This window comes from Colletotrichum siamense (assembly GCF_013390195.1).
Source record: "Colletotrichum siamense strain Cg363 chromosome Unknown KSG_Cg363_contig02, whole genome shotgun sequence".
Taxonomy (NCBI): domain Eukaryota; kingdom Fungi; phylum Ascomycota; class Sordariomycetes; order Glomerellales; family Glomerellaceae; genus Colletotrichum; species Colletotrichum siamense.
This window is the reverse complement of record NW_023501015.1, coordinates 3,590,786-3,610,643: the sequence shown is the minus strand read 5'-3', so window position 1 is coordinate 3,610,643 and position 19,858 is coordinate 3,590,786. Positions and strand designations below refer to the sequence as shown.

The 19,858-nt window shown below is 55.2% G+C and overlaps 8 protein-coding genes across 8 annotated transcripts; 5 read left to right on the top strand and 3 right to left on the bottom strand.

Moving 5' to 3' along the window:
- Nucleotides 1-940: 940 nt before the first annotated feature.
- On the top strand, nucleotides 941-3,137 carry rng3 (Ring assembly protein 3; the record flags this gene model as incomplete). Its single annotated transcript, XM_036634753.1, has 2 exons — nucleotides 941-1,687; nucleotides 1,761-3,137. 2 exons carry the CDS (start codon nucleotides 941-943, stop codon nucleotides 3,135-3,137), a joined length of 2,124 nt encoding a protein of 707 aa, XP_036500887.1.
- A 199-nt stretch (nucleotides 3,138-3,336) lies between these two features.
- Nucleotides 3,337-3,843, bottom strand: TRM2 (tRNA (uracil(54)-C(5))-methyltransferase; the record flags this gene model as incomplete). The annotated part of the gene is made up of 1 exon (XM_036634752.1): nucleotides 3,337-3,843. One exon carries the CDS (start codon nucleotides 3,841-3,843, stop codon nucleotides 3,337-3,339), a length of 507 nt encoding a protein of 168 aa, XP_036500892.1.
- A 2,070-nt stretch (nucleotides 3,844-5,913) lies between these two features.
- Nucleotides 5,914-7,956, top strand: CGCS363_v002902 (Glutathione hydrolase proenzyme; the record flags this gene model as incomplete). The annotated part of the gene is made up of 7 exons (XM_036634751.1): nucleotides 5,914-5,917; nucleotides 5,986-6,164; nucleotides 6,220-6,483; nucleotides 6,534-6,693; nucleotides 6,751-6,799; nucleotides 6,847-7,440; nucleotides 7,494-7,956. 7 exons carry the CDS (start codon nucleotides 5,914-5,916, stop codon nucleotides 7,954-7,956), a joined length of 1,713 nt encoding a protein of 570 aa, XP_036500893.1.
- Nucleotides 7,957-8,087: 131 nt separating this feature from the next.
- On the bottom strand, nucleotides 8,088-9,893 carry alg-11 (GDP-Man:Man(3)GlcNAc(2)-PP-Dol alpha-1,2-mannosyltransferase; the record flags this gene model as incomplete). The annotated part of the gene is made up of 4 exons (XM_036634750.1): nucleotides 8,088-8,263; nucleotides 8,313-9,300; nucleotides 9,353-9,488; nucleotides 9,538-9,893. 4 exons carry the CDS (start codon nucleotides 9,891-9,893, stop codon nucleotides 8,088-8,090), a joined length of 1,656 nt encoding a protein of 551 aa, XP_036500890.1.
- Nucleotides 9,894-10,941: 1,048 nt separating this feature from the next.
- On the top strand, nucleotides 10,942-11,562 carry CGCS363_v002900 (uncharacterized protein; the record flags this gene model as incomplete). The annotated part of the gene is made up of 1 exon (XM_036634749.1): nucleotides 10,942-11,562. The coding sequence occupies one exon, from the start codon at nucleotides 10,942-10,944 to the stop codon at nucleotides 11,560-11,562; it is 621 nt and encodes a 206-aa protein (XP_036500891.1).
- A 153-nt stretch (nucleotides 11,563-11,715) lies between these two features.
- Nucleotides 11,716-12,574, bottom strand: pep12 (Syntaxin pep12; the record flags this gene model as incomplete). The annotated part of the gene is made up of 2 exons (XM_036634748.1): nucleotides 11,716-12,237; nucleotides 12,290-12,574. 2 exons carry the CDS (start codon nucleotides 12,572-12,574, stop codon nucleotides 11,716-11,718), a joined length of 807 nt encoding a protein of 268 aa, XP_036500001.1.
- A 449-nt stretch (nucleotides 12,575-13,023) lies between these two features.
- Nucleotides 13,024-15,034, top strand: NDC1 (Nucleoporin NDC1; the record flags this gene model as incomplete). The annotated part of the gene is made up of 3 exons (XM_036634747.1): nucleotides 13,024-13,162; nucleotides 13,221-14,047; nucleotides 14,096-15,034. 3 exons carry the CDS (start codon nucleotides 13,024-13,026, stop codon nucleotides 15,032-15,034), a joined length of 1,905 nt encoding a protein of 634 aa, XP_036500002.1.
- A 940-nt stretch (nucleotides 15,035-15,974) lies between these two features.
- On the top strand, nucleotides 15,975-17,136 carry DLT1 (Defect at low temperature protein 1; the record flags this gene model as incomplete). Its single annotated transcript, XM_036634746.1, has 2 exons — nucleotides 15,975-17,070; nucleotides 17,132-17,136. 2 exons carry the CDS (start codon nucleotides 15,975-15,977, stop codon nucleotides 17,134-17,136), a joined length of 1,101 nt encoding a protein of 366 aa, XP_036500003.1.
- Nucleotides 17,137-19,858: the final 2,722 nt, after the last annotated feature.

The following is a 19,858-nucleotide window of genomic DNA, read 5'->3' as shown; positions in this document are numbered from 1 at the left end:
AGTGAGCCGAGCGGTGTTCATGCACTTGGGGTTGTCTCTCTGCAGACGGGAGGAAGGGATGCAGGTATGAAGATATAAGTTGAGGTGGGATGACGGAGGGAGAGTGCGGAAGCCGAGCGGTGTAACTGTTGAGTTTGGGTTCTGGAGCTGGTTGGGAAGAGTGAGAGTTTGGTTTGGACTGGTCCCCTGTGATGCAACCACAAAGCACGGCGCCGGTATGAGCTTGAGTGCTAGAGTGCGTGCTTGGTGTACATAGTATGTGCTGGTGCCCTGCATGTTGCGTTGCGAATGGGGGCCAAGGAGGGGCACCCGTGGCACCTAAAAAAAGGAAACCGCGACGAGGGACGAGGATGAGACCTGACGTTGAACAGCTTGACACCCGCCGCATCCTGCCAACGGTGTTCCATTCAACAGGTGAGGTCAGAGGGAGGTCGAGCATCAGAGGCAGGTCTGTCTGGGTCTAGGTAGGTCTGGCTGGCACTTTCTGTCATCTTGCGTGTACGTACCCAGCGTGTTCTGTGGCTAAACTCGCCCATCAACGTAACTGCCTCCATGCTAGCTGGTAGCACTGGCCAGTAGCAAGTCTCAGAGTTGTGAAACCCCTTGGGCTCATCTTCCTGTCTTTTTTTCTTATCTCAGCAATTGACCGACCAAACCTCCTCCACGCATCTGTCATCGCCGCACCCTGTGACCATCAGACCGCGCAGCACAGTCCGCCGCCGCCCCTAAGCTTCCAAGTAAAGGTAAAGGTACAAATATTGACTACCGCCCCATCCCGTCTCCTTCTAGACTTTTTCTTCCGTCCCAGGTCTGTCCTCACCTACCCACCACCAGACTTGGAATACCCTAAAATATACATATCTACCTTATACCCTACACCAAGTACCTCTGCTCAACCATTTTCCCAGTTGAGCCACGCACACACACAGCACATCATCAAATGGCTGCCGTCACCCAAGCCTCCGCTCCCAAGACGGAGCCCTCAAGAGAGGATGAGACCCTGCTGGTCCTTGCGCGATTAATGGAGGGCGGCAAGGAAGACGACGAGACCATCCGCGACCTGGACCAGCTCACCAAGCTGTTGAATGACGACCTTCAGCTCATCCAGGCCAAGACATCCGCACCCACGATATGCAAACTCATCGACAGCGACTGCGTCGACACCATCTTGGCATACCTCGACATGAGACAGCCAGAGATCGTCCGCGCACACGCCATCGTGGCCACCTCTGCCTATCTCAAGGCCGCCGGTGACGATGGTGCCAAGAAGCTCTCGGGCTTCTTTTTCGACAAGGTCAAGAGGGGCACTTACGATGACTACATTGTCGCCTTCTGCGTTGCTGCCTCAGCCTTCCCCATCGTACCGGATCTGACTGCCGAGCTGTTCCTCAGCGAGGGCTTCCTCAGCTCCCTGGGCCCCCTGATGAGGAGAAAGTGGAAGAGCCGCAAAGTCGAAACCGCCTGTCTGGAGATGCTCAACGCCGCCTGCATGAACTCGCAGTGCCGTGACGCAGTGAACAAGTACTGCACCGAGTGGCTGGAAGAGGTTGTCGACCAGGACCCCGACCAGATTGCCAAGGAGATGCAGCAAGATCCCGAGTACGCCGTCCAGGAGGGCTCCGTCGCCATGCGGAGGCACTCGGAGCAGGTCCAAAACTTGGCAGCCGTCATCCTGGCAAAACTGAGGGTATGGTATTCAGACCTTTCAACAACCGGACTTGAAGCCGTCCAATCTAGATCTGACTGACTTCAGAATGAAGGCGGTGCCCCCGGCGCCGGCGCTGAATGAGGAGGGGCAAGGGAAGATTTCACCGGCAATCACTACCATCGAAGACCTTTCAACGAGATTCACATCAATGCTCCTGAGCGACGACGACCATGGAGATCAACATTCCATCGAAGGCCTGGCGTACGCATCGATCCAGCCAGCCATCAAAGAGAAGCTTGCGGGAAACCCAGATTTCCTGAAGAAGCTGGTCAAGAAGCTGGCGGACGCCCCGCCAAAGTCTCCCTTGACCTATGGAGCGCTCAGTATCTTGGTGAATATCACTAGATACCAACCTAAGCTGTCTGAGGAGGACAAGAAGATGAACCAGCTGAAGGCATACGCAGCTGCAGCTGGCAAGGGCGCTGGGCCTGATCCCCTCAACGATGACGACCATGTCACAGAACGGTGCAAGCGTGTCTTTGAGGCTGGCGTCACCCCGGTCCTGGTCACGCACAGCAAGTTTGGTTCACCTGCGTCACTTTCTCTCACTGTCGCTATCATTTATTCCCTATCAGTTACAACCTCTTTGCGTGGAAAGCTGGCACAGCAAGGCGCTGTGAAACTACTCCTCACGGCGTGGGCGACACTTCCAGAGACTGAGGCCGCAGGAAGGCGGACAGCCGCTCAGGCTCTGGCGCGAATTCTTATCAGCACCAACCCGGCTCTCGTGTTCGGCGGCAGCCGCTCCAATCCTCAAGCTTCAGCTATCAGACCGCTTGTTTCCATCATTCCTCCGGACCCAGCAGCTGAGCACCGAGACCTGCTTCCAACTTTTGAAGCGCTCATGGCACTTACTAACCTCGCATCGACTGACGATCTTGACACTAGAAGAGCCATCATCCGCGTAGCCTGGCCACAGATTGAAGACCAATTGCTTTGCTCAAACGCGCGCGTATCGAAGGCTGCCGTCGAACTCATCTGCAACCTCGTACAAGCGGTCGAAGGCTTGGCGCTGTATGCCGACGGTAGCCCCCAGGCAAAGGGCCGCATGCACATTCTCCTTGCCCTAGCCGATGCAGAGGATGAGGGCACACGCAGCGCTGCCGGTGGCGCTCTCGCCGCCCTTACAGGACACGAAAACGTTGTACAAGCCATTGTGGACCGTGAGCGAGGAGTCAAGGTTGTCCTCGACATGTGCGCGGATGACAACGAGGACCTGCGTCACCGGGCTGGTTTCATTATTTACAACATGGTGGCTGCCGAGGGTGCACCTGGGGCTAACGCCCGCAAGAAGATTATCGAGGAGGGCGGTCTTGAGGTTCTCAAGGAGGCGGCCAAGAAGAGCCGGCGGGCGGAGGTTCTCGAGGTTCTCGTTCAGGCGTTGAAGATTCTGCTCGAGGATACCAATAACAGGGCGTTGGAGGGTTAGAGGTCCGCATCTCTTTTGTACAAGATCCTGATACATGAGGTAGAAGGCAAAGACCTAAACCACGATAAACAAAAAAGACGGACTAGAGTTTCCTGAAATAAATGCAATCACCTCCCCGGGTGGCCTGGTACTTTTTATTCTATATTACGGAATGACGATGGTATCTTGTGTGTACTTTTTGTCTCCCTGTTGACCTTGTTTACGCGTCCTTTTCCACCCTGTTCAACACCGCCACGCCCTCGACGTGTCCCGTCTGCGGGAAGAAGTCGAATCCCACCAGGCTCTCAATCTCGTACTTTGTGCCGTCGCCCCCGTCGCCGCGCACAAGCACGCCGACGTCGCGCGCCTGCGTGTGCACGTTGCAGCTCACGTAGACGACCCGCCTCGGCCCGTGGCGCAGCAGCTGGCTCAAGAAGTCATTATCGCAGCCCTTGCGCGGAGGATCGATCACGACGACCGTCTCGTCCGCGGGGTACGTCACGTGCTTGAACAGCTCCGGGGCGTCGGCGGCCATGAAGTTGCACTGCTCCTCGGGGAGGCCGTTGAGCTTTGCGTTCTTGCGGGCGTACTCGATCGAGTCCTTGGCGATGTCGATGCCGGTGCTGCCCTTGAAGAGCGAGGCGAGCGTGATGGTGAAGAGGCCGGAGCCCGAGTAGGCGTCGATGAGGTACTTTATGCGGTCGCGGTTGGGACCCGCAGGCGGCATGACGTGTTGGCGGATGTAGTCTGTGAACTTTGGCAGGATGGAGTTGTTGTTTTGGAAGAAGGAGTTGGCCGGGTTCGTGAAGATGAAATCGTCAATGTACTCGCTCGACATGGCGCCCGTGGCTTCCGAGATGCACGTCTTGATGTCGACGTGGGTGTCTGTCTCGACGCGGACCGCGTCTTCGGGGAGCTCAGCGGGTGGCTGTTCTGAACCGTTCTTGGGGTACCGCGTGGTGTTCTCGCGGAGGAGGATCGTGGCGCCCTTGGTGTAGTTGCCAAAGTCGCGGGCGATCCTCGCGCGCTCGCGCTTCATGCCCAGCCGTACGGCGTCCGTTCCGATGGGGCAGTCCTCGATGTCCAGCACGATTCTCCTGCCCTTGGCGTTGAAGCCCACCTCGGGGACCTTCTCGAGCGCCTTCCTGGGCCTGCCCTTCTTGTGGAAACCAGGGGGGCCGTCGAAGTGAGGGGTGAGCTTGGTGCGGTAGTTGTACTGCAGGGGGCTGCCGATGGTGTCCCTGATGGTCGGGACCAGCTCGGGCGGCAGCTGCGAGAAGTTCTTGTACGCCTTCTCGACGATGGTGCGCTTGTGGGCGAGCTGGGTGTCGTAGTCGAGCATTTGGAACTGGCAGCCGGAGCAGGTGGAGAAGTATTTGCAGTTGATCCGGGAGTCGTCGCGCAGGGGGCCGGGCGTGATCACTGACAGGAAGTCGGCGACGGAGTAGTTTTCCTCGCGGACGTGGCGGACGACTTTGATCTTTGCGACGTCGCCAGGGGCCACGAAGGGGACGACGTAGACTTGTGGGGAGTGAGGTTGCACCGCAAGACCGTCACCCGTTGAAGAGAGTTCCTTCACCTCTACCTCGATCTCGGTGAAGAGATCAGGGAGCGGTATTTGAGGTGTCTCGACTGCGCCGTCCTCCCCCTCCCTCACCTCGGTCTCAGGGAACAAGTCCTTGCGTGAGGCGATGAGCGCTTGCACATCCGCCGCCAAGACCTCTTCCGACGATCCCTCCGTGATGTTTCTCTCACGCTTCGATTTCCTCTGCTTGGGATCCCTCCTGCCGCCACCCTGGCCCTGGAATTGGCGCTTTCCGTTCTGCTTGAAGTTGCCGTTCTTGTTCTGCCATTTCTGTCCTCCCTGGGGTTTTGAGGCGCCGTCCTGGGCGGGTTGCGCCGCGGGCTGTGGCTGCTGAGCCGCCTCTGTTGTCGACATGGCTCTAAGTGTGAAGGCCGCGGGGATGCGGCGGCCGGCTGTGAGGCGGAAGCTAGTGAGGGCCGGGCGGAGTGAAGATGAATTGAGTCTCGGGAGCAACCGAAGATGCAAACCCATGAGCCGGGTTCGGTGAAAGTTTTTTGGGTGACTGTCTGTAACCGTTGGGGTACACTCAATCCGATTTTTCAAGCAGACAGATGGTATTTCAGTGAGATTGGGACAGACTCTCTGGATGCGTTGTTGTGGCAGCACCCTTTTGCAGCCAAAATTCAATGTACTGCGACATTCAATAAGTTGAAGCTTGTGACTTGTGAGAAAAAGTTATCACCGTCTGAAGTTGCTGAGAATTACTTAATTTGCCCACGCCTGATTGGTCGCCAGTGTGGAGCCGCGCCAGGTGATCGTTATCATGCGTCCCCCAGGTCCCAAGGTGCAGGTGTGGCAGCTTAGCTTCCCTTATCAGTAAGCCCGGCGGTGGTGGATCCCCGCGGCGGCGTCCCGAGACCTTGTGAGCGTCTCTGCTGGGGCACTTTCGCAATCGACATAAGTCATGGCGCTTTCCCACTCCCTGCCCACCCCCGAACACGGAATGGGGGGCGCAGAGAGAGGAGACTTGAGCTCGCCATCGCACCCAACCTTTTTTTTCTCCGTGTTGTGATTTGGCGGGAGGTTTGGTAGACTGTTTATGTTTTCTTAGACAGCCAGACAGTTCGGAGAGACAACAACACTTTGGACAGCTGAAGACATAGAAGTCTTCCCTTTTTCGGCTTATCAGTCTTCGGCGTTTGCGCCGATAGGCTCTCGGAGCTTCCGTCCGGTCTTGAAGACTCACTGACCTCCGCGTCTGTTCACTCCAACATGAGTGAGTTCGTCCCAACCCGTGGGATCAGCACTTTTTGGGAGTATGTTCGTACTGACTATGTAAACCAGGGTCATCTCTCTCATTACGGCGTTTCTACGCCTCTTTGCTGGCTCTGGTCGAGTTGCGGCTTGTGTCGGCTGCCGCGATACCGGAATTCGTCTTTGACCCTAACGGCGGCGACACGGGCGCAGTTGCGAGCGAGTCTGTGGAATGCAGCAGGATAGGACGCGATCTCATCGCGCGTGGCGTATGTTCAGTTTGCCGGAGGCTTGTAGAAGGATGATGCTGACTGGCTTTCACAGGGCAATGCGGTAGACGCCTTGGTCGGCACGACCTTCTGCGTTGGAACGGTGGGCATGTACCACTCGGGAATTGGCGGTGGCGGTTTCGTTGTCATCAGGGACTCGGACGGAAACTATGAGTCTGTTGATTTCAGGGAGTCGGCGCCCGCTGCTGCGTTCCAGGACATGTACAAGGGTAACGTCCAGGGGAGTGTGTACGGAGGCCTGGCTGTGGGCGTGCCGAGCGAAGTTCGTGGTTTGGAATACATCCACAAGAAGTACGGCGTAAGTTTGGTTCTTGGGGTACTGTGAAACTTCACCTAACGAATGTACAGTATCTTCCATGGAAGACGGTTGTAACTCCGGCGGCCCTGTTGGCCAAGGGTGGATTCCGAGTCTCGGAGGACTTGGTCAGATATATGGCTTCAGCTATCGAGAACCAGAAGAACTTCCTTGTCGAGGATCCTGTCTGGGCCGAAGAGTTTGCTCCTAATGGTAACTAACGCCTGAAGCTTCTCAAATGGTGTTCACAGTCAGCTAACAGCGGGATAGGAACGCTTCTCAAGCTCGACGACACCATCTATCGCAAGAGATATGGAGCGTAAGTAGCTCATAATCTACGAAACCAACTACATCTAACACGACTAGTACGCTCGCCAAGATCGCCGAGGAAGGCCCTGAAGCCTTCTACAGCGGACCCATCGCCGAGTCGATGGTCGCCACGGTCCGCGCCACAAACGGCACAATGACCCTCGACGACCTGCAATCCTACAAGGTCATCACCCGCCAGTCCCTGAACATCACCTACCGCGGCTACCGCCTGACATCTATCGGTTCTCCCGCCAGCGGTGCTGTAGCCCTCAACACGCTCAAGATCATGGAGCAATTCGACCCCTCGGAGAGCGACGACGTGACCCTCGGCGTGCATCGTTTCGATGAGGCTATGCGCTTTGCCTACGGCGCACGCTCTCTCCTCGGCGATCCGGACTTTGTAGCAGGAATCGGACCGTACGAGGATACTCTCATCGACGAGGCCACGGCCAAGAGCATGCGAGGACGCATCCTCGACAACCAGACGCAGCCGGTGGAAAAGTACGACCCCCACGGAATGTACTCCAGCGAAGGCTTCGGAACCTCGCACATCGTGACCGCAGACAAGTCGGGCATGGCCACATCCCTCACGACCACCGTGAACCTGCTCTTCGGCGCCCAGATCATGGACCCGCTGTCCGGAGTCATCCTGTACGTCCCACCACTGACCCCTTTCCAGCCCTCACTCCGACTAACGTCCCCAGGAACAACGAAATGAACGACTTCTCCATCCCCGGCGTCCGGAACGCCTTCGGCTTCGAGCCGTCCCCTGCGAACTTTGTCCGCGCAAACAAGCGGCCGCTCTCGTCCATCACGCCCATCATCGTCGAGAATCCCGACGGAAAGCTCTACGTCACCGTCGGCGCGGCCGGCGGCTCCCGCATCATCAGCTCCACGGCGCAGGTCACCTGGCACGTTCTCGAGCACGGCCAGACCATGAAGCAGGCCCTCCGCGAGCCGAGACTACACGACCAGCTCATGCCCAACACCGTCACCTTTGAGTATCCCTTCGACAACGACACCGTTGCCAGCATGATCGACAAGGGCCACGTCGTCACCTGGGTTCCCGAGGGCCGCAGCGCGGTGCAGGGCATCAAGTTTGAAGATGGTGTCTTTGAAGCGGCCAGCGAGCCGCGGCAGAAGAATAGCGGCGCGTTTACTGTCTAGATGCATGACATGATGATGTAGACCGTTTTTCTTATTCTAGAAACGTTTTCCATGTTTATTGAGGTGTCTGAAGGAAAGGGGTATCCTCGAGTCTATCGGTACATATAGAGATACAACTAAGAGCAATGCATTTAGGGCGTCATAGCCACGAGCTTTTCTATCTGGGCGATCCACTTCTTGTCAAATTCCGTCTCGGTGAATCGCTTGGCTGACTGTCGTGCTCTGAGGCGGATAGGAAGCGTGTCCTTGATGGAAAGGGCCTTCTCGTAGCCTTCTGCGAATTCTTTGACGTTGGTGGCATGGAAACCTGCAGTCCTGTTAGCTAGCACACCCAAAGGTCACAAAGAGTCACTCACCAGTAGGTTGGCCATCGACTTCGACCACAATATCAAGCTTGGGACCTCCACTGTCGTGAACAACAGAGATGAGACCCGCAGCCTGGTACTCAACCACGCCAATGCCAAAGTGCTCGTTCCACATGCCATTCACGCCCACAGACGCCCTGCGCAGCCAGTCCAAGATCTCAGGCCAGGACGCATCCAAGTGAAACTCAACTCTGTCCTTAATATTGAGCTCATTGACAAGGAGGCGCAGCGTATACACCCTCTTGGAATCATGGTCATCCCTAACACTACCGATCAGGACCAGCTTCGCGTCCCTGGCGGCTTCTGTGTTAGTCTTGAGAAACTCGGCAAAGGACTGAATGATGAGTTGATGGTTCTTCTCAGGGCGGAACTGAGCAATGTAGACCATGGCCTTCTCCCGCTTTTTCTCACTGGCTTCGGATACCTCCACAGCTTCCTCGAGCTCCTCAACGGCGCAAGGGGGGTAGTTGACCTCAATCGGGTTGGTGCGATGTCTGGCCTGGCGATGCGGACCCCAGAGCTTCTGGACATGGCCCTGCGTCCAAGTCGAATTCGTCATCACAATGTCAACAGTGGATCCAACGCGGGAATACAGCGCTGCAAACAGTCGCCAGTAGGTCTTTTTGACCGTGCCCCGCAGGCCAACGCCTTTGCCGGCGTTGACACCTTGCGTTCCGGTTGTAGATTTGGGGTCGAGTGATTCCAGCATATCGGTCGAAATAGTCGGGTAGTGCACGTATGCGCAGGTGGGTACTTTGTGGAAGAGGAGCTTGCACAATCCCAGAGCGAAAGCGTAGCCCATGGTGTCAATGAAGATATCGGGGACCAACAGCTGAAAGGCGTCCCACGCCAGGATCATTGAGCCCAATGACTGGCCAAGGAGCGTAAAGTGAGGCCACGTCGAGGCCAGGACGAGGTGTCTCGTGCTCAGGTAGCAGAAGTTGATGGTCGGGGAGTGGAGGTCGATGTTGAACCGAGTCTGTGACACTGTGTGAGTGCGGAAAGAGGGGATGGATGTTGGAGGCACAAACCTTGACACGCGCGAGCATGGACTGCTTATTCATTTCGTGGTCGCCAGTATAGACGACGCAGAGGGCGTTCGGGTATCTTTCCTGGGTGGTCTTGATCGCGGCCCAGAGGACTCGCTCTCCGCCGCCTCCAGCGTTGCTGCGTCTTGTTAGTCGCCGCCTTTCACTTTCTTCCGAGGTCGACGCACCAAAAAGGATGGAAAAAGCCGACAATCCCGGTCCAGTTGGCGTCCTTTTCTCCTCCAGCAGAGGTTCCAGATGATTGTGCCTGCACATTGGTCTTATTGGATACCGATCGAGCTTGGGAGAAAGCCTGCTGCTCGGCAGTCATAAGCTCGAGAAGCTGGGCCCGTCTCCCCTCCGTCTTCTTGCGCAAATACCAGCCCAAAAGCGAGCCGATGCCTCGCATCAGCATAGGAATCATGATGTAGGTCGCAAGCGGGGTGATGGCGATGATCGGTACAACAACATAGGCGAGGGTCCACGGATCGAGGCCGAACGAGAAGGGCTTCTGCCCAGACGGCGCTGAGCAGGTTTCTGGCATCGGAGTCGACCAAGAGGGTGAGAGCGGACGAGGATTGAGCTTGCTATGCTGCGTCGTGACCGGAGTTCGTTTGTACCAAAAGGCAGTCGAGGGCGAAAGGCGCTGCGGTGAAGTCCAGCAGCATCAGCATGCCCATTGACGTTGGTGGGATGTTCAAGAGACAAATGGGATGGGACTTGAAATGGCCAGGTTGTACTGCAAGCTAGAAATGGGGCGGGGGGAGCTGCAGCGCTGCACATGGGGGGCGGCACACCTTCCCGCGTGTAAGGTAGGTACCTCACAGTGGAACCCCGCAAGGGTCCAGGTCTTTTCCGTCCCGATACAGTGCACTAGCTGGGCTGAGGGCGCCAAACTGGAATTGGCCAACCAGCCGGCGGCGCACGAAATTGAGCAGTACTGAGGAGGTACGTACTTGATTGGTGGGTGCTTTACCTAAGAAACTGATTTGCTTCACTCTCTCAGTCTCAAGCCTCACCCAATCCCTCCCGGCACCGCACCAGCCTTCGTGCCTGTCTGGTCTCTCCGACAGCTCACTCCTGTCGCGCCCAACGCCTCTTGACGACATTGAAGGATCAGAGGTCAGACCGCGATGGCTTCTCTAAGAGGCGCGCGTCATATCTCGGCGCCCACATGGCGCCTGCCAGCCGGCTGCTCTACAAAACCATTTCACACTTGTTTCCGACCAGGCCTCGCCAACAATACGCAGCGCTTCACTCAGCGCTTCACTGGCACCAGGCGTCTCCACATTCAGACGGTAGAGAGCTGTATCCAACTCGCTCAGGATCACATGGTCTCATTGCACCTCGCCGGTCTAGACTGGCTAACAGCCATATTCGGACTGGCATTAATCCCCGCGGCACTCCGAGTGCCGTTGACCATCTACTCAACAAGAATTTCAGTACGCCAATCGAAATTGAATCCTTTGGTACAGGCCTGGAACCACACAGTCCGCTCTCCAACCAGAATTCAAAAGGTCCTCGACGTGGCCAGGGAAAGGAAAAGAATATACAGGGAACGGGGTGTGCAAGAATGGAAGAACCTTGCACCAATGCTCACCATACCATTCTGGCTAGTCAACACCGAAGCCATCAGACGGGTATGCGGCGCCAACGGTGGTCTGCTTTCACTCATCACCGGCAGCTACAGAGAAGCAACACAGTCCGATGGCGAGGGAGCAGCTATCATCTCAGACCAGACAGCAGCAGCTCTGTCGGCGGCCTCTGATGGTATTCAATCTGCTGCTACAGCCTTGGACACGGGTGTTTACTACGCGCCCGGGGAGCTATTATGCGACATCGCAGCTCGCTCCGATCCCTTGCTTCTTTGGCCTTCGCTGCTCGCTGCGACAATGGTCACGTCTTTCTGGCCGCAAGGCAACGAGATGAAGCGACTGGTCTTTGGCTTATCCACCGACCTCAAACTCCTACCTCCGAGCACGAGATGGAGAGTCCGACTTAGCAGAGCGGCACTTCTCGTCGGCGCAGTCGCACCGTTCACACTCTGCCAACTGCCGGTGGGCTTGTTTTGGTATTGGATCTCGTCGTTTTGGGCTGGACATGCGCTTAGATGGTTCGCCCAACTATTCACCGGTTCGCCCGAGAAGGCAATCCGGGAGAACAAGGTCGTTCCTTGCCGGAACTTTGAGCCGATGTTTTTAAAGATGAAATAGATAGGACCTAGTTGAAACGCGGAGGAACTTTGGAAACATTGTTTCGGTGGCCGCACTAAGGACTGACGATAGTGTACAAACAAAAGGCCATACGCCCATAACGCCCTGAATAAACCAACATACAGAAATGAAAGCGCACAAACTGTCCCGACACTAGTCAAGGAAAACGGCGAGAAGAACGATGGTGAGGATGACAGCCAGAATCAGTAAGAGGCAGCAGCCCTTGTTGCGCGCAGCCTTTTGATGTCTTGCCGCCTGTCGGAGCTCAACCTGGGCGCCTCGGGTGTCGTCTCGCACATCTTCCACGTTGTCCGCGATCGACGTCAGCTGTTCGCCCTGCTCGGATACAATCTGCGCCACCTGTCTGAATAGAACATTCAAGTCGCCAACACCTTGCTCAATGTTGCGGATCTCCTCCTCGCGCTCGATGATGAGCGCCTCCTGAAAGTCCACCTCGTCCTGAGATGCTAATCGGATGGCTTCCTGCTGCTGCTGTTGCTCGAGACGGTCTTCGGTGCCAGCCGAGGCGTCTGCTCCCTCCCCGTCTTGCGCCGCGCGCGCAGCTGTGACCGATGCACGCTGCTTCTCAAGGGCCTTGCGCTGGATGTCTTGGAATTCTTGGAGGGCATTCTGGAAGTCCGTCGAGACCCTAGACTGGTCATACTTTTGTTGTTTCTAAGATGAAAGTCAGCGGAAGAACATGCATCCTCTGCGCGCCACAACATACCGTCAAGTCGTCCCAGGTCTGTAGCTTCTTCACTCCATCTCCAATCTCCTTGCATAGGTCCCGTGTCTTATCTAGGTGATCATGAACTCTTTCTCTCACTCGAGCGGTGTCGCGCTTCGTGCCGAGAATATTGACATCAGACGTCAGCTGCTGGATGTTGCGCCGCAGGTTGAAGATCTTGTTCGTCAGCTGCGATTGGAGCTGCTTGAACTCGGGGTCGTCGGAGTAGTTGCCCTGGCGACCTGATCGGCCCGCTTCGAGCGAGGAGAGTTGATCATAAGACATCTTCCGAGATGAAAAACAGAAGCGACGGGTATCAAAAGAGTGAAGTCGTATCGTGCGACGATGAATCAATTTGGACGATACCAAAATCTTGTATTGTTAGAGAACCGCGGGCTCGTGATGCAATGCCGGGAGCTAGATGTCGTCGTTAGCTGTGGCTGGAACCTACGTAAGTGCCTGCCGTCATCCAATCACGTCACGTTCGCATTGATGGTGCCTGTTTATCTTATCTCCACGTGATATGTCGTGGCTTACCTCAGTTTGCAGGTGGCTTCGTCGGTGGGCCCAGGCGCCCTGACAGCTTGACCCGTACCTTACCAAGCTGCAGTGTTGTGTTGCATGGGAGATTTTTGCATTATTTACTTACTTCCAGATCCCGGCACGAGCAGCTCGAGTGCAGCCTCGCCAACTTCTCCCCAACAAACACGGTCAATCGACCATGCGCTGTCAGCATGGCACCGGCAACAGTCAGAAGGGCGCCTTACAAGGACTTTCTGCAGCCTGCACTGCATAGACGGTTTTCTTCCACGGCTACCATTTTGCTCGCCCTTTCTTACTTCCAGGCCATCATTCTGTCCGGCTGGAGCTCTTGTGAGTTGCCGCTCACGATGCCTACCTACGAGCGAAGCTCCCGACTGACCTTTGCTAGACTTTTGGACATGGTTTCCCATTGGCCCCGCTGGCATTCGTACCCTCTTCATCTTCATCTGTGGACTGGCGATACTGGTCCTGCGCATCTCCCAATACCACGTCGGCGTCCGCGCTGCTAATTCGACCTTCGACGCGTTTACCAAGTTCTTCTTCAGTCTCCAGACCATCGAGACATGGATGTTCTACAGCTTTTCGAGCACCCTCTTCTCCTACATATACCTGTGGGCGCTTCCAGAGACCGCGAATCTGGGGGTGGTAACATACTACAGCGGCGACCGTGCGCGAGCGAACGAGAGGACGATTTTCTTCTTTTGCTATATGGGCATCAGCGCTGCCGTGCAGGCGCTTTTCCACTTTTACCAGGATGATGACAAAATCCTGATCAACGTCTCGAGGTCGAAGAACGGTGAGGCGAAGAGCTCGGGGGATAGCTCCGCTACCTTGAAGAATGTTGTCGGAGAGATCCCAGCGATTCTAGCCCAGGCAGGCTCCAGAGCTTTTGCCAATATTCTCGTCACATCCGTTGTCTATTTCTTCCTCCTGCGATCATGGGCCTGGGGATGGGCGCTATTCTTCCTGCGTCCCTTCTACAACCTCCCCAAGACGAACATGCTGCCTCCTAGTCAGCCAGTCGACATCCACCTGTTCGTTCGCTGCTTTATTGCAGGCTTCCTCATTTCCAGTGCATGGAAGACGGCGAACCATGCTTTTTCGACTTTCATGGTTAAAGAGCCGCTGAAGAACGGCAAGCCCCTTACCAGCGAGTCCAAGGATCCCAATGGGAGCCTGCTGAATGGACTCAAGAGCAAAAAGTCGCAAATCCGGGTAAGTCATCTGCTGTCGTTCTGACAAAAATTCAACTGACGTCCACAGTGTTTTGCTCTGTGGGAACTTGCACACATTGCCCGAAGCGATGATGTCAGACGGAAAGCTATCTACGAGGATATTGATCGAAAAGACGGTTCCATGTGGTCGCAAGTTTTTGTGCTCTGCCTTGAGGTGGTAAAGAGCATTGAAAAGAGAATTGATGAGTACGGAAAGCCTCCAGCAGCGCCTGCTCCTCCCGTCGAGCCTGAGCAGGTGCGGGCTCGTTCTTCGGCACCTCTGAAGGAGGATCCGATCTTCCAGAGCAAGCCAGCGAACAAGAGCATGCGCGGCGAAGTGGAAAAGGCCCTTACGTCGGTTGGACGACACCCTGGTCACTCTCCCGTCTCGCAGCTCAGCCCTCTGGCAAAGAAGACGCTTCGGGGTGCGCGGGACAAGGTCTTGAGCAAGGAGCAGCAAGAGGCTCTGTCCTCCCCTCAGTTGAGAACCCAGATCCAGACTTGGGCACTGACGATCGTGGGTAACGAGTATGTGGGCTGGATCTTCCGCCAAGAGTTCCGCAACCGCCTCACTGCTGTAATCCTGGGATCCCCGTACTCGGAGCTGAGCCAGTACATTAACGCCGTTGATGTGCTCAGCTTATTCTTGGTGAACAGCATCCAGGAGGACAAGTTTGGTAACGTCCACAGAGACGTCGCGTCCGTCATCCGAAACTTCACCGTCATCATCAATAAGATTGAGGCGTTCAAGGCCAACTTCCCAGTTCACTGGACGGATATCCACGGAAGCAGGGCCACGCCGGAGGTGGATGGAGTGTTGTCTGCGCTGAAGACGGGCCTTGCGCCGGTTGTGGCAGAGTTTGAGCCTTACGCGAGCGACTTGAGATTAAGTCGCACGGATATCAGACTAGCCAAGGAAGCTTCAACCGAAGCATCTCCCACCGAGGAGGACAGACCATTGCTCCCTGAGATGCAACAGGCCCGGTAGGGACGGGCCATGTCGCAGGTGCGTGCTTGGTGCAGATGGATCAATAGATTGAGCAGTCGGTGAGGGGCGCATTGGGGGGCGAAGCGGACGAAAAAGATATTCGCATGCATAATGAAGTGTGCGTACCACACAATCAAAGAAAGTAAAACACAATACCGATTGCAAGCCCAAAAGTCTATCACATGTAATTGCATGAGTCCGTCCGGTCTGGATCAGAAGCAGAATGGACACAAGACGACTGGATGCCGGCGATTGGGCGCAGTCACACATGTAAGACACCTTCTAGACGCTAGTCATGCCTTCTCGTGTCCACAGAGCAGCGGTAACGAGAAAATGAGGTGGTGCTACCGAGGATTCCCCCAAGTCCAGCAGCCCGGCCCATTGTGATCTTGCGAGACCGGATTGGAATGTAGATGGCTAGTGCCCGTTGGCCGCTCACCCGCCTGGGCCGCTAGGCCGAATCTTGAATCGGAAAGCCTGAAAGCTGGAAGCTACAAGGGTCCCCATTGGAACCCCCACCTGAGCTTTTGAATTTGGGGGGGATGAGCAGTGGACCGCAGCGAAATAAAACAAAATGACCCAGCCTCTCCCGCGCTCGCCTGTCTTTCGCGGTTCCCGGTTCAGGTCGTCACCATCACGCTACGTGCGGCGCAACCTCCCGCCATCTTAACCAACCTCCATTCTCACACTCGTTCCCTCAAACCTTTCCCCTTCCTTCTTCCGTTCCCTATGTAATGTTTAGCCTTCTACGTCCCTCTTCTTCTGACCATTCACGCCACTATTATCGACACTATTCGCATCGGCGCATATTCACCCAGCCATGCTTTTCCGATTTGCACCATTACCTCATGCACTGACCCGACAGTCCATGATCTCTGTCCAGAAAACTCGTCACCTCCCGGGTTGATTCCCTCGAGTCGCACCTATCACACCATTCCCGATGTTCTCTCCACGCGCAATTTTCCGTTTTATTTACGGCAGCTTCTACTTCGTCCTATGCTTCCTCCTCGCCGCCCTCCTCCTCGTCACCCCGGGCGACACTATATACCAGGCTTACTCCAACAACCAACCATACAACATATGGATCATCGCCGCGACCCTCACTCTCGTCCTTCTCATCGTATCCTTCATCTATGCGACGCGGTTGTATCTGAACAAGACCATCCTCGCATCGATACCGAAACCATGGGTCCCCATCGAAAGGGGCGACGTGAACAAGAAGGTTCACGAAATGATCACAGCGGACCTCAAACGCAGCGCAGCAATCGCCTACGATGCGAGACCCCGAGTCGAGACCAATGCGCTGGGCAGCGAGGCCGATGAAACGGTTGTAGAGAAAACCTACAGCGGAGGCAGCGAAGGCAAGAAAAGGTTTCAACTCGTGAGTCTGAAGAAACCCGCCACGACAGAGAAGGAGACAGGCATAGCACTGCCTCCTCGACGACCAGTCTGGGGCGAAATCGAACACTACGGCTGGTCGTCCCCCAACTCCCTCGATCTTCCCGATCTACAATACAGCACCGTCCTCTCCGAACTACCGAACCTCATCGAGGCGAAGGCGCTTACGTCTGCGCCCCCCGATCCAAAATCCTCGACTATCCCCCCGTTGCTCGATCCTGATGCCGTAGCACTTCTGCAGCGACCTCTGCAAATGGGGTTGCGCGATTACTTCGGACACCTGGCTGAGCTGGGTGTCATTTCGCTTAACGCGACGACCGCAGACTTCCTGGCCGCTTATGAATATGCGCGATTCTCCACCCGGCCAATATCGAATGCACGGTTTCGCGAGTTAATGCACTTATTTGCCGCTATCCTCCGAGGCATGCGACCTCTAGATCCAACCATGTTAGGCTTTGCGGATGAGCCCAGCGAAGAGAGCGATATCGATAACGACGCGCCCATGGGCACAAACCCGACCACGCCTCGAAGCAACCTGTCCCGTTCCGCAACGCAGAGCACACAAGGCTCCTTTCAAAAGAAGAGGGTGCCGCAGATGGATGCGCGCAACTCTTCAGCACACACTTGGCTTCAATACCGTACAGCACCTGCAACACCAAATATAGGTACCCTAGGCGGTGCAATATCCAGATCATCGAGCTTAAACAGCTATGCTCAGTCTCGGCCGGCGTACGGACCTAGTCACCTCTCATCTAGCGCCAGTATGAGATCAAGGGCATCCGGAAGCTCGGCATCGGGCTCAGTCATCCGACTGGCAACCCGAACAGACTCGACCGATTTGCCGTACGTGTTAACCCTGAGGGAAACAACATAGCAGTCAAAACCTGTATTATCACGATTGAATGACACTGGGCAATGGGGTTTAGCATGATATCCACGGCGTTCTGGGGCACGGGCAGCCACATGTATCATTTAATCGTTAATTACACAAGTTTCTGGACACTTTCTCTCCAAAGGATTATCTCAATATTATCCTTTGAATGCCTGCAGCATCTGTGACACCTGCACCTCCGTCGGTTAAAGGCTGCTTGGATCGCCGCATGCGTCGCTGCGCTGTCCTAAAATAGGAATTGCTTTGACAGGCTCGTCGCCAGTAGCAACCCGCCGAGGTGGCTTCAGCCGAGAGGAAGATAGTGTGGAAATCTCCGAAAAAACGTGGCTTGCGAGATCCACAGAGTGACGACATGTTTCGAAGGAAAAGAAGGTGGAAGGGGATTTGCAATTTGGGTGTGGAGGGGAATCGTGGGTGATATAGAAGGTCGCAGTCTGGCTGCCTTACTGCACCTGTTGCACCATTGCATGGTGCGAACGGGCAGCCTGCACTCAGCCAACTCTTTAGTTGCGGCCCCTATCGGCAGTGCTAGTAGAGGTATATACTCGGCAAAAGCGACGGCTGGCCCCGCTTTAGTCTCTCTCACTGGCATTGTGCCTTTGTTTTCGGTGTCTTTGTCTGTTTTTCCGGTGCCTGGAGCACATGTAGATAACGAAACTCGGGTGTCAGCCGGTGACCCCGGCCGGAGCGGACCCGAGACGGTGTATGGATCGGATCCGAGCGGGGCAGAATAATTACGGAAGCCGTATTAGGTAGCTGAGCTGACACACCTAGCCATCAGAGGCGTTGTAGGTCAGCATCTGTTGCTTGTTAGCCAATCTCATGATTCCAATCATGAAATCCTAGTCTTACTGATAGATTCTGATTGGGTGAGCATCATTCTTTGACGTGCAGAGAGAGAGGTCCAACCCTCACACATCGCTTTCACTTCTTCACTTTGGAGATGGCTTCGTGTATGATCTTGGTTCTATGGTCAATACGCTGGCGAATAGAGGCTTTGCTCTGGCTGAAAAGAGGGACGGGACCATTCCTGTCGGCCAAGAAGGAGGCGACGCGTTGTTTCTCTTGCGACTTGGCGGCGTCAACGTCGGAACCGATAATGTTGGCTGGGTTTTCACTGGATTACAGTCCATGTCAGTCCAAATACTTGCTACTACGGTCTATAAAAGCAACGCTCCGCTGATTCAATGTGGAATACAAGTCGTAATGTATTACAATCAATATGGTATGTGAGTCCGTGTGCTAAGACTACGCACCCGTTCACTAATGTTCTGGTAGAGCTGATGTCCATCTGAGCGTGGCGTGCCTGTGCAACAGTGATATGAAACTAGCGTCGAGGGCTTGGCGAAGATTTTGAGCTTTATTCGAGGGTTTCGCGTCTAGAAAAGATAACAAAAAGTAGAATGAAACTGAGGTTCAACAGGGCGACTTTCCTTCAACGCAATCGAGTCGAGAACCATATTATATGAAAACTGTCGGAGTCAGGGTCGCAACGAAGGATTTTGTCCACAACATGTCCATTGGAGGGAACTATCGAGGCGGCAGCATCACTTGAACAATCTGCTGCCTGAAAGTTGACGAGCATGCCAGCAGCTACTTCGTTGCATCTGCAGTTCCCTGCCATTGTTGTATGGCGTTCAAGTACCACTTCTACCTCCGCCAAGTTCGGGCAGATAAGTCAAGCACACGACTGATGCGGGTATATGCCATGCGTCGGAGAGTGGATAAATCTGGCCAATGATCTGAGAGCAGGTCGTGAACACAGTTGAGGCTTTGATGGTTGAGGTTGGCCATGAGGCAAACGAGGCAGCAGGACGCCTCCTCCACAGCGTCGAGATATCAGGTTCAATTGGACGACATGTACGCACATTTCGCCGTGGTTGGTCTTTTCGTCAAGTCATTCGTTCTTTGGGGGACGGGTGCAGCCGACAAGGCAGGATTCGTCGCGCCTCCAGTTCGCCATATTTGTGTGGTTCGCCCGTCAGAAATTTGGGGTAGTTGAGCTTCCCCCAGGTCTCAATGCCACTCATGTCACAAGCAGATCCGACAAGGGCTTACCGCCAAATAACCAGCTCCCATGGTCCATTTGGGTCGACCTTTTTTAGACGTTCAACGGTCGTGGTCTGACGTTGACTATTCCAGGAACACATGCAGCCATCTGCTTGACTCCGTCTTAGTCGCTAACATGATGGATAGCTGTGGCGCGGCAAATATCTGCCATCCGCGCCGAGAACAGTCACTCCCAGCATTATGTCTTTGCGGCATAGAACAGACTTCAGATTAAAGGAATAAAGATTGCTAGATCCCGTTCGACTCGGGTTTCCTGCATTTGTGCATCTTACTCTCCGAGTCGGTGGGGCCGAATCGGCCCGGTCTAGAAAATCATGGTGGGTACCTAGCGCGAGCGGCGGGGTCGGGCTAAGGGTCTTTGGGGAAACTTTCAGGCTAATTTCAATGAGAGGATGTGCTCTGCAGATGAAAAGTCTCTTGGATCAATCTATCTAGACGAAAGGAAACGGTTCCTTATGTCAAGA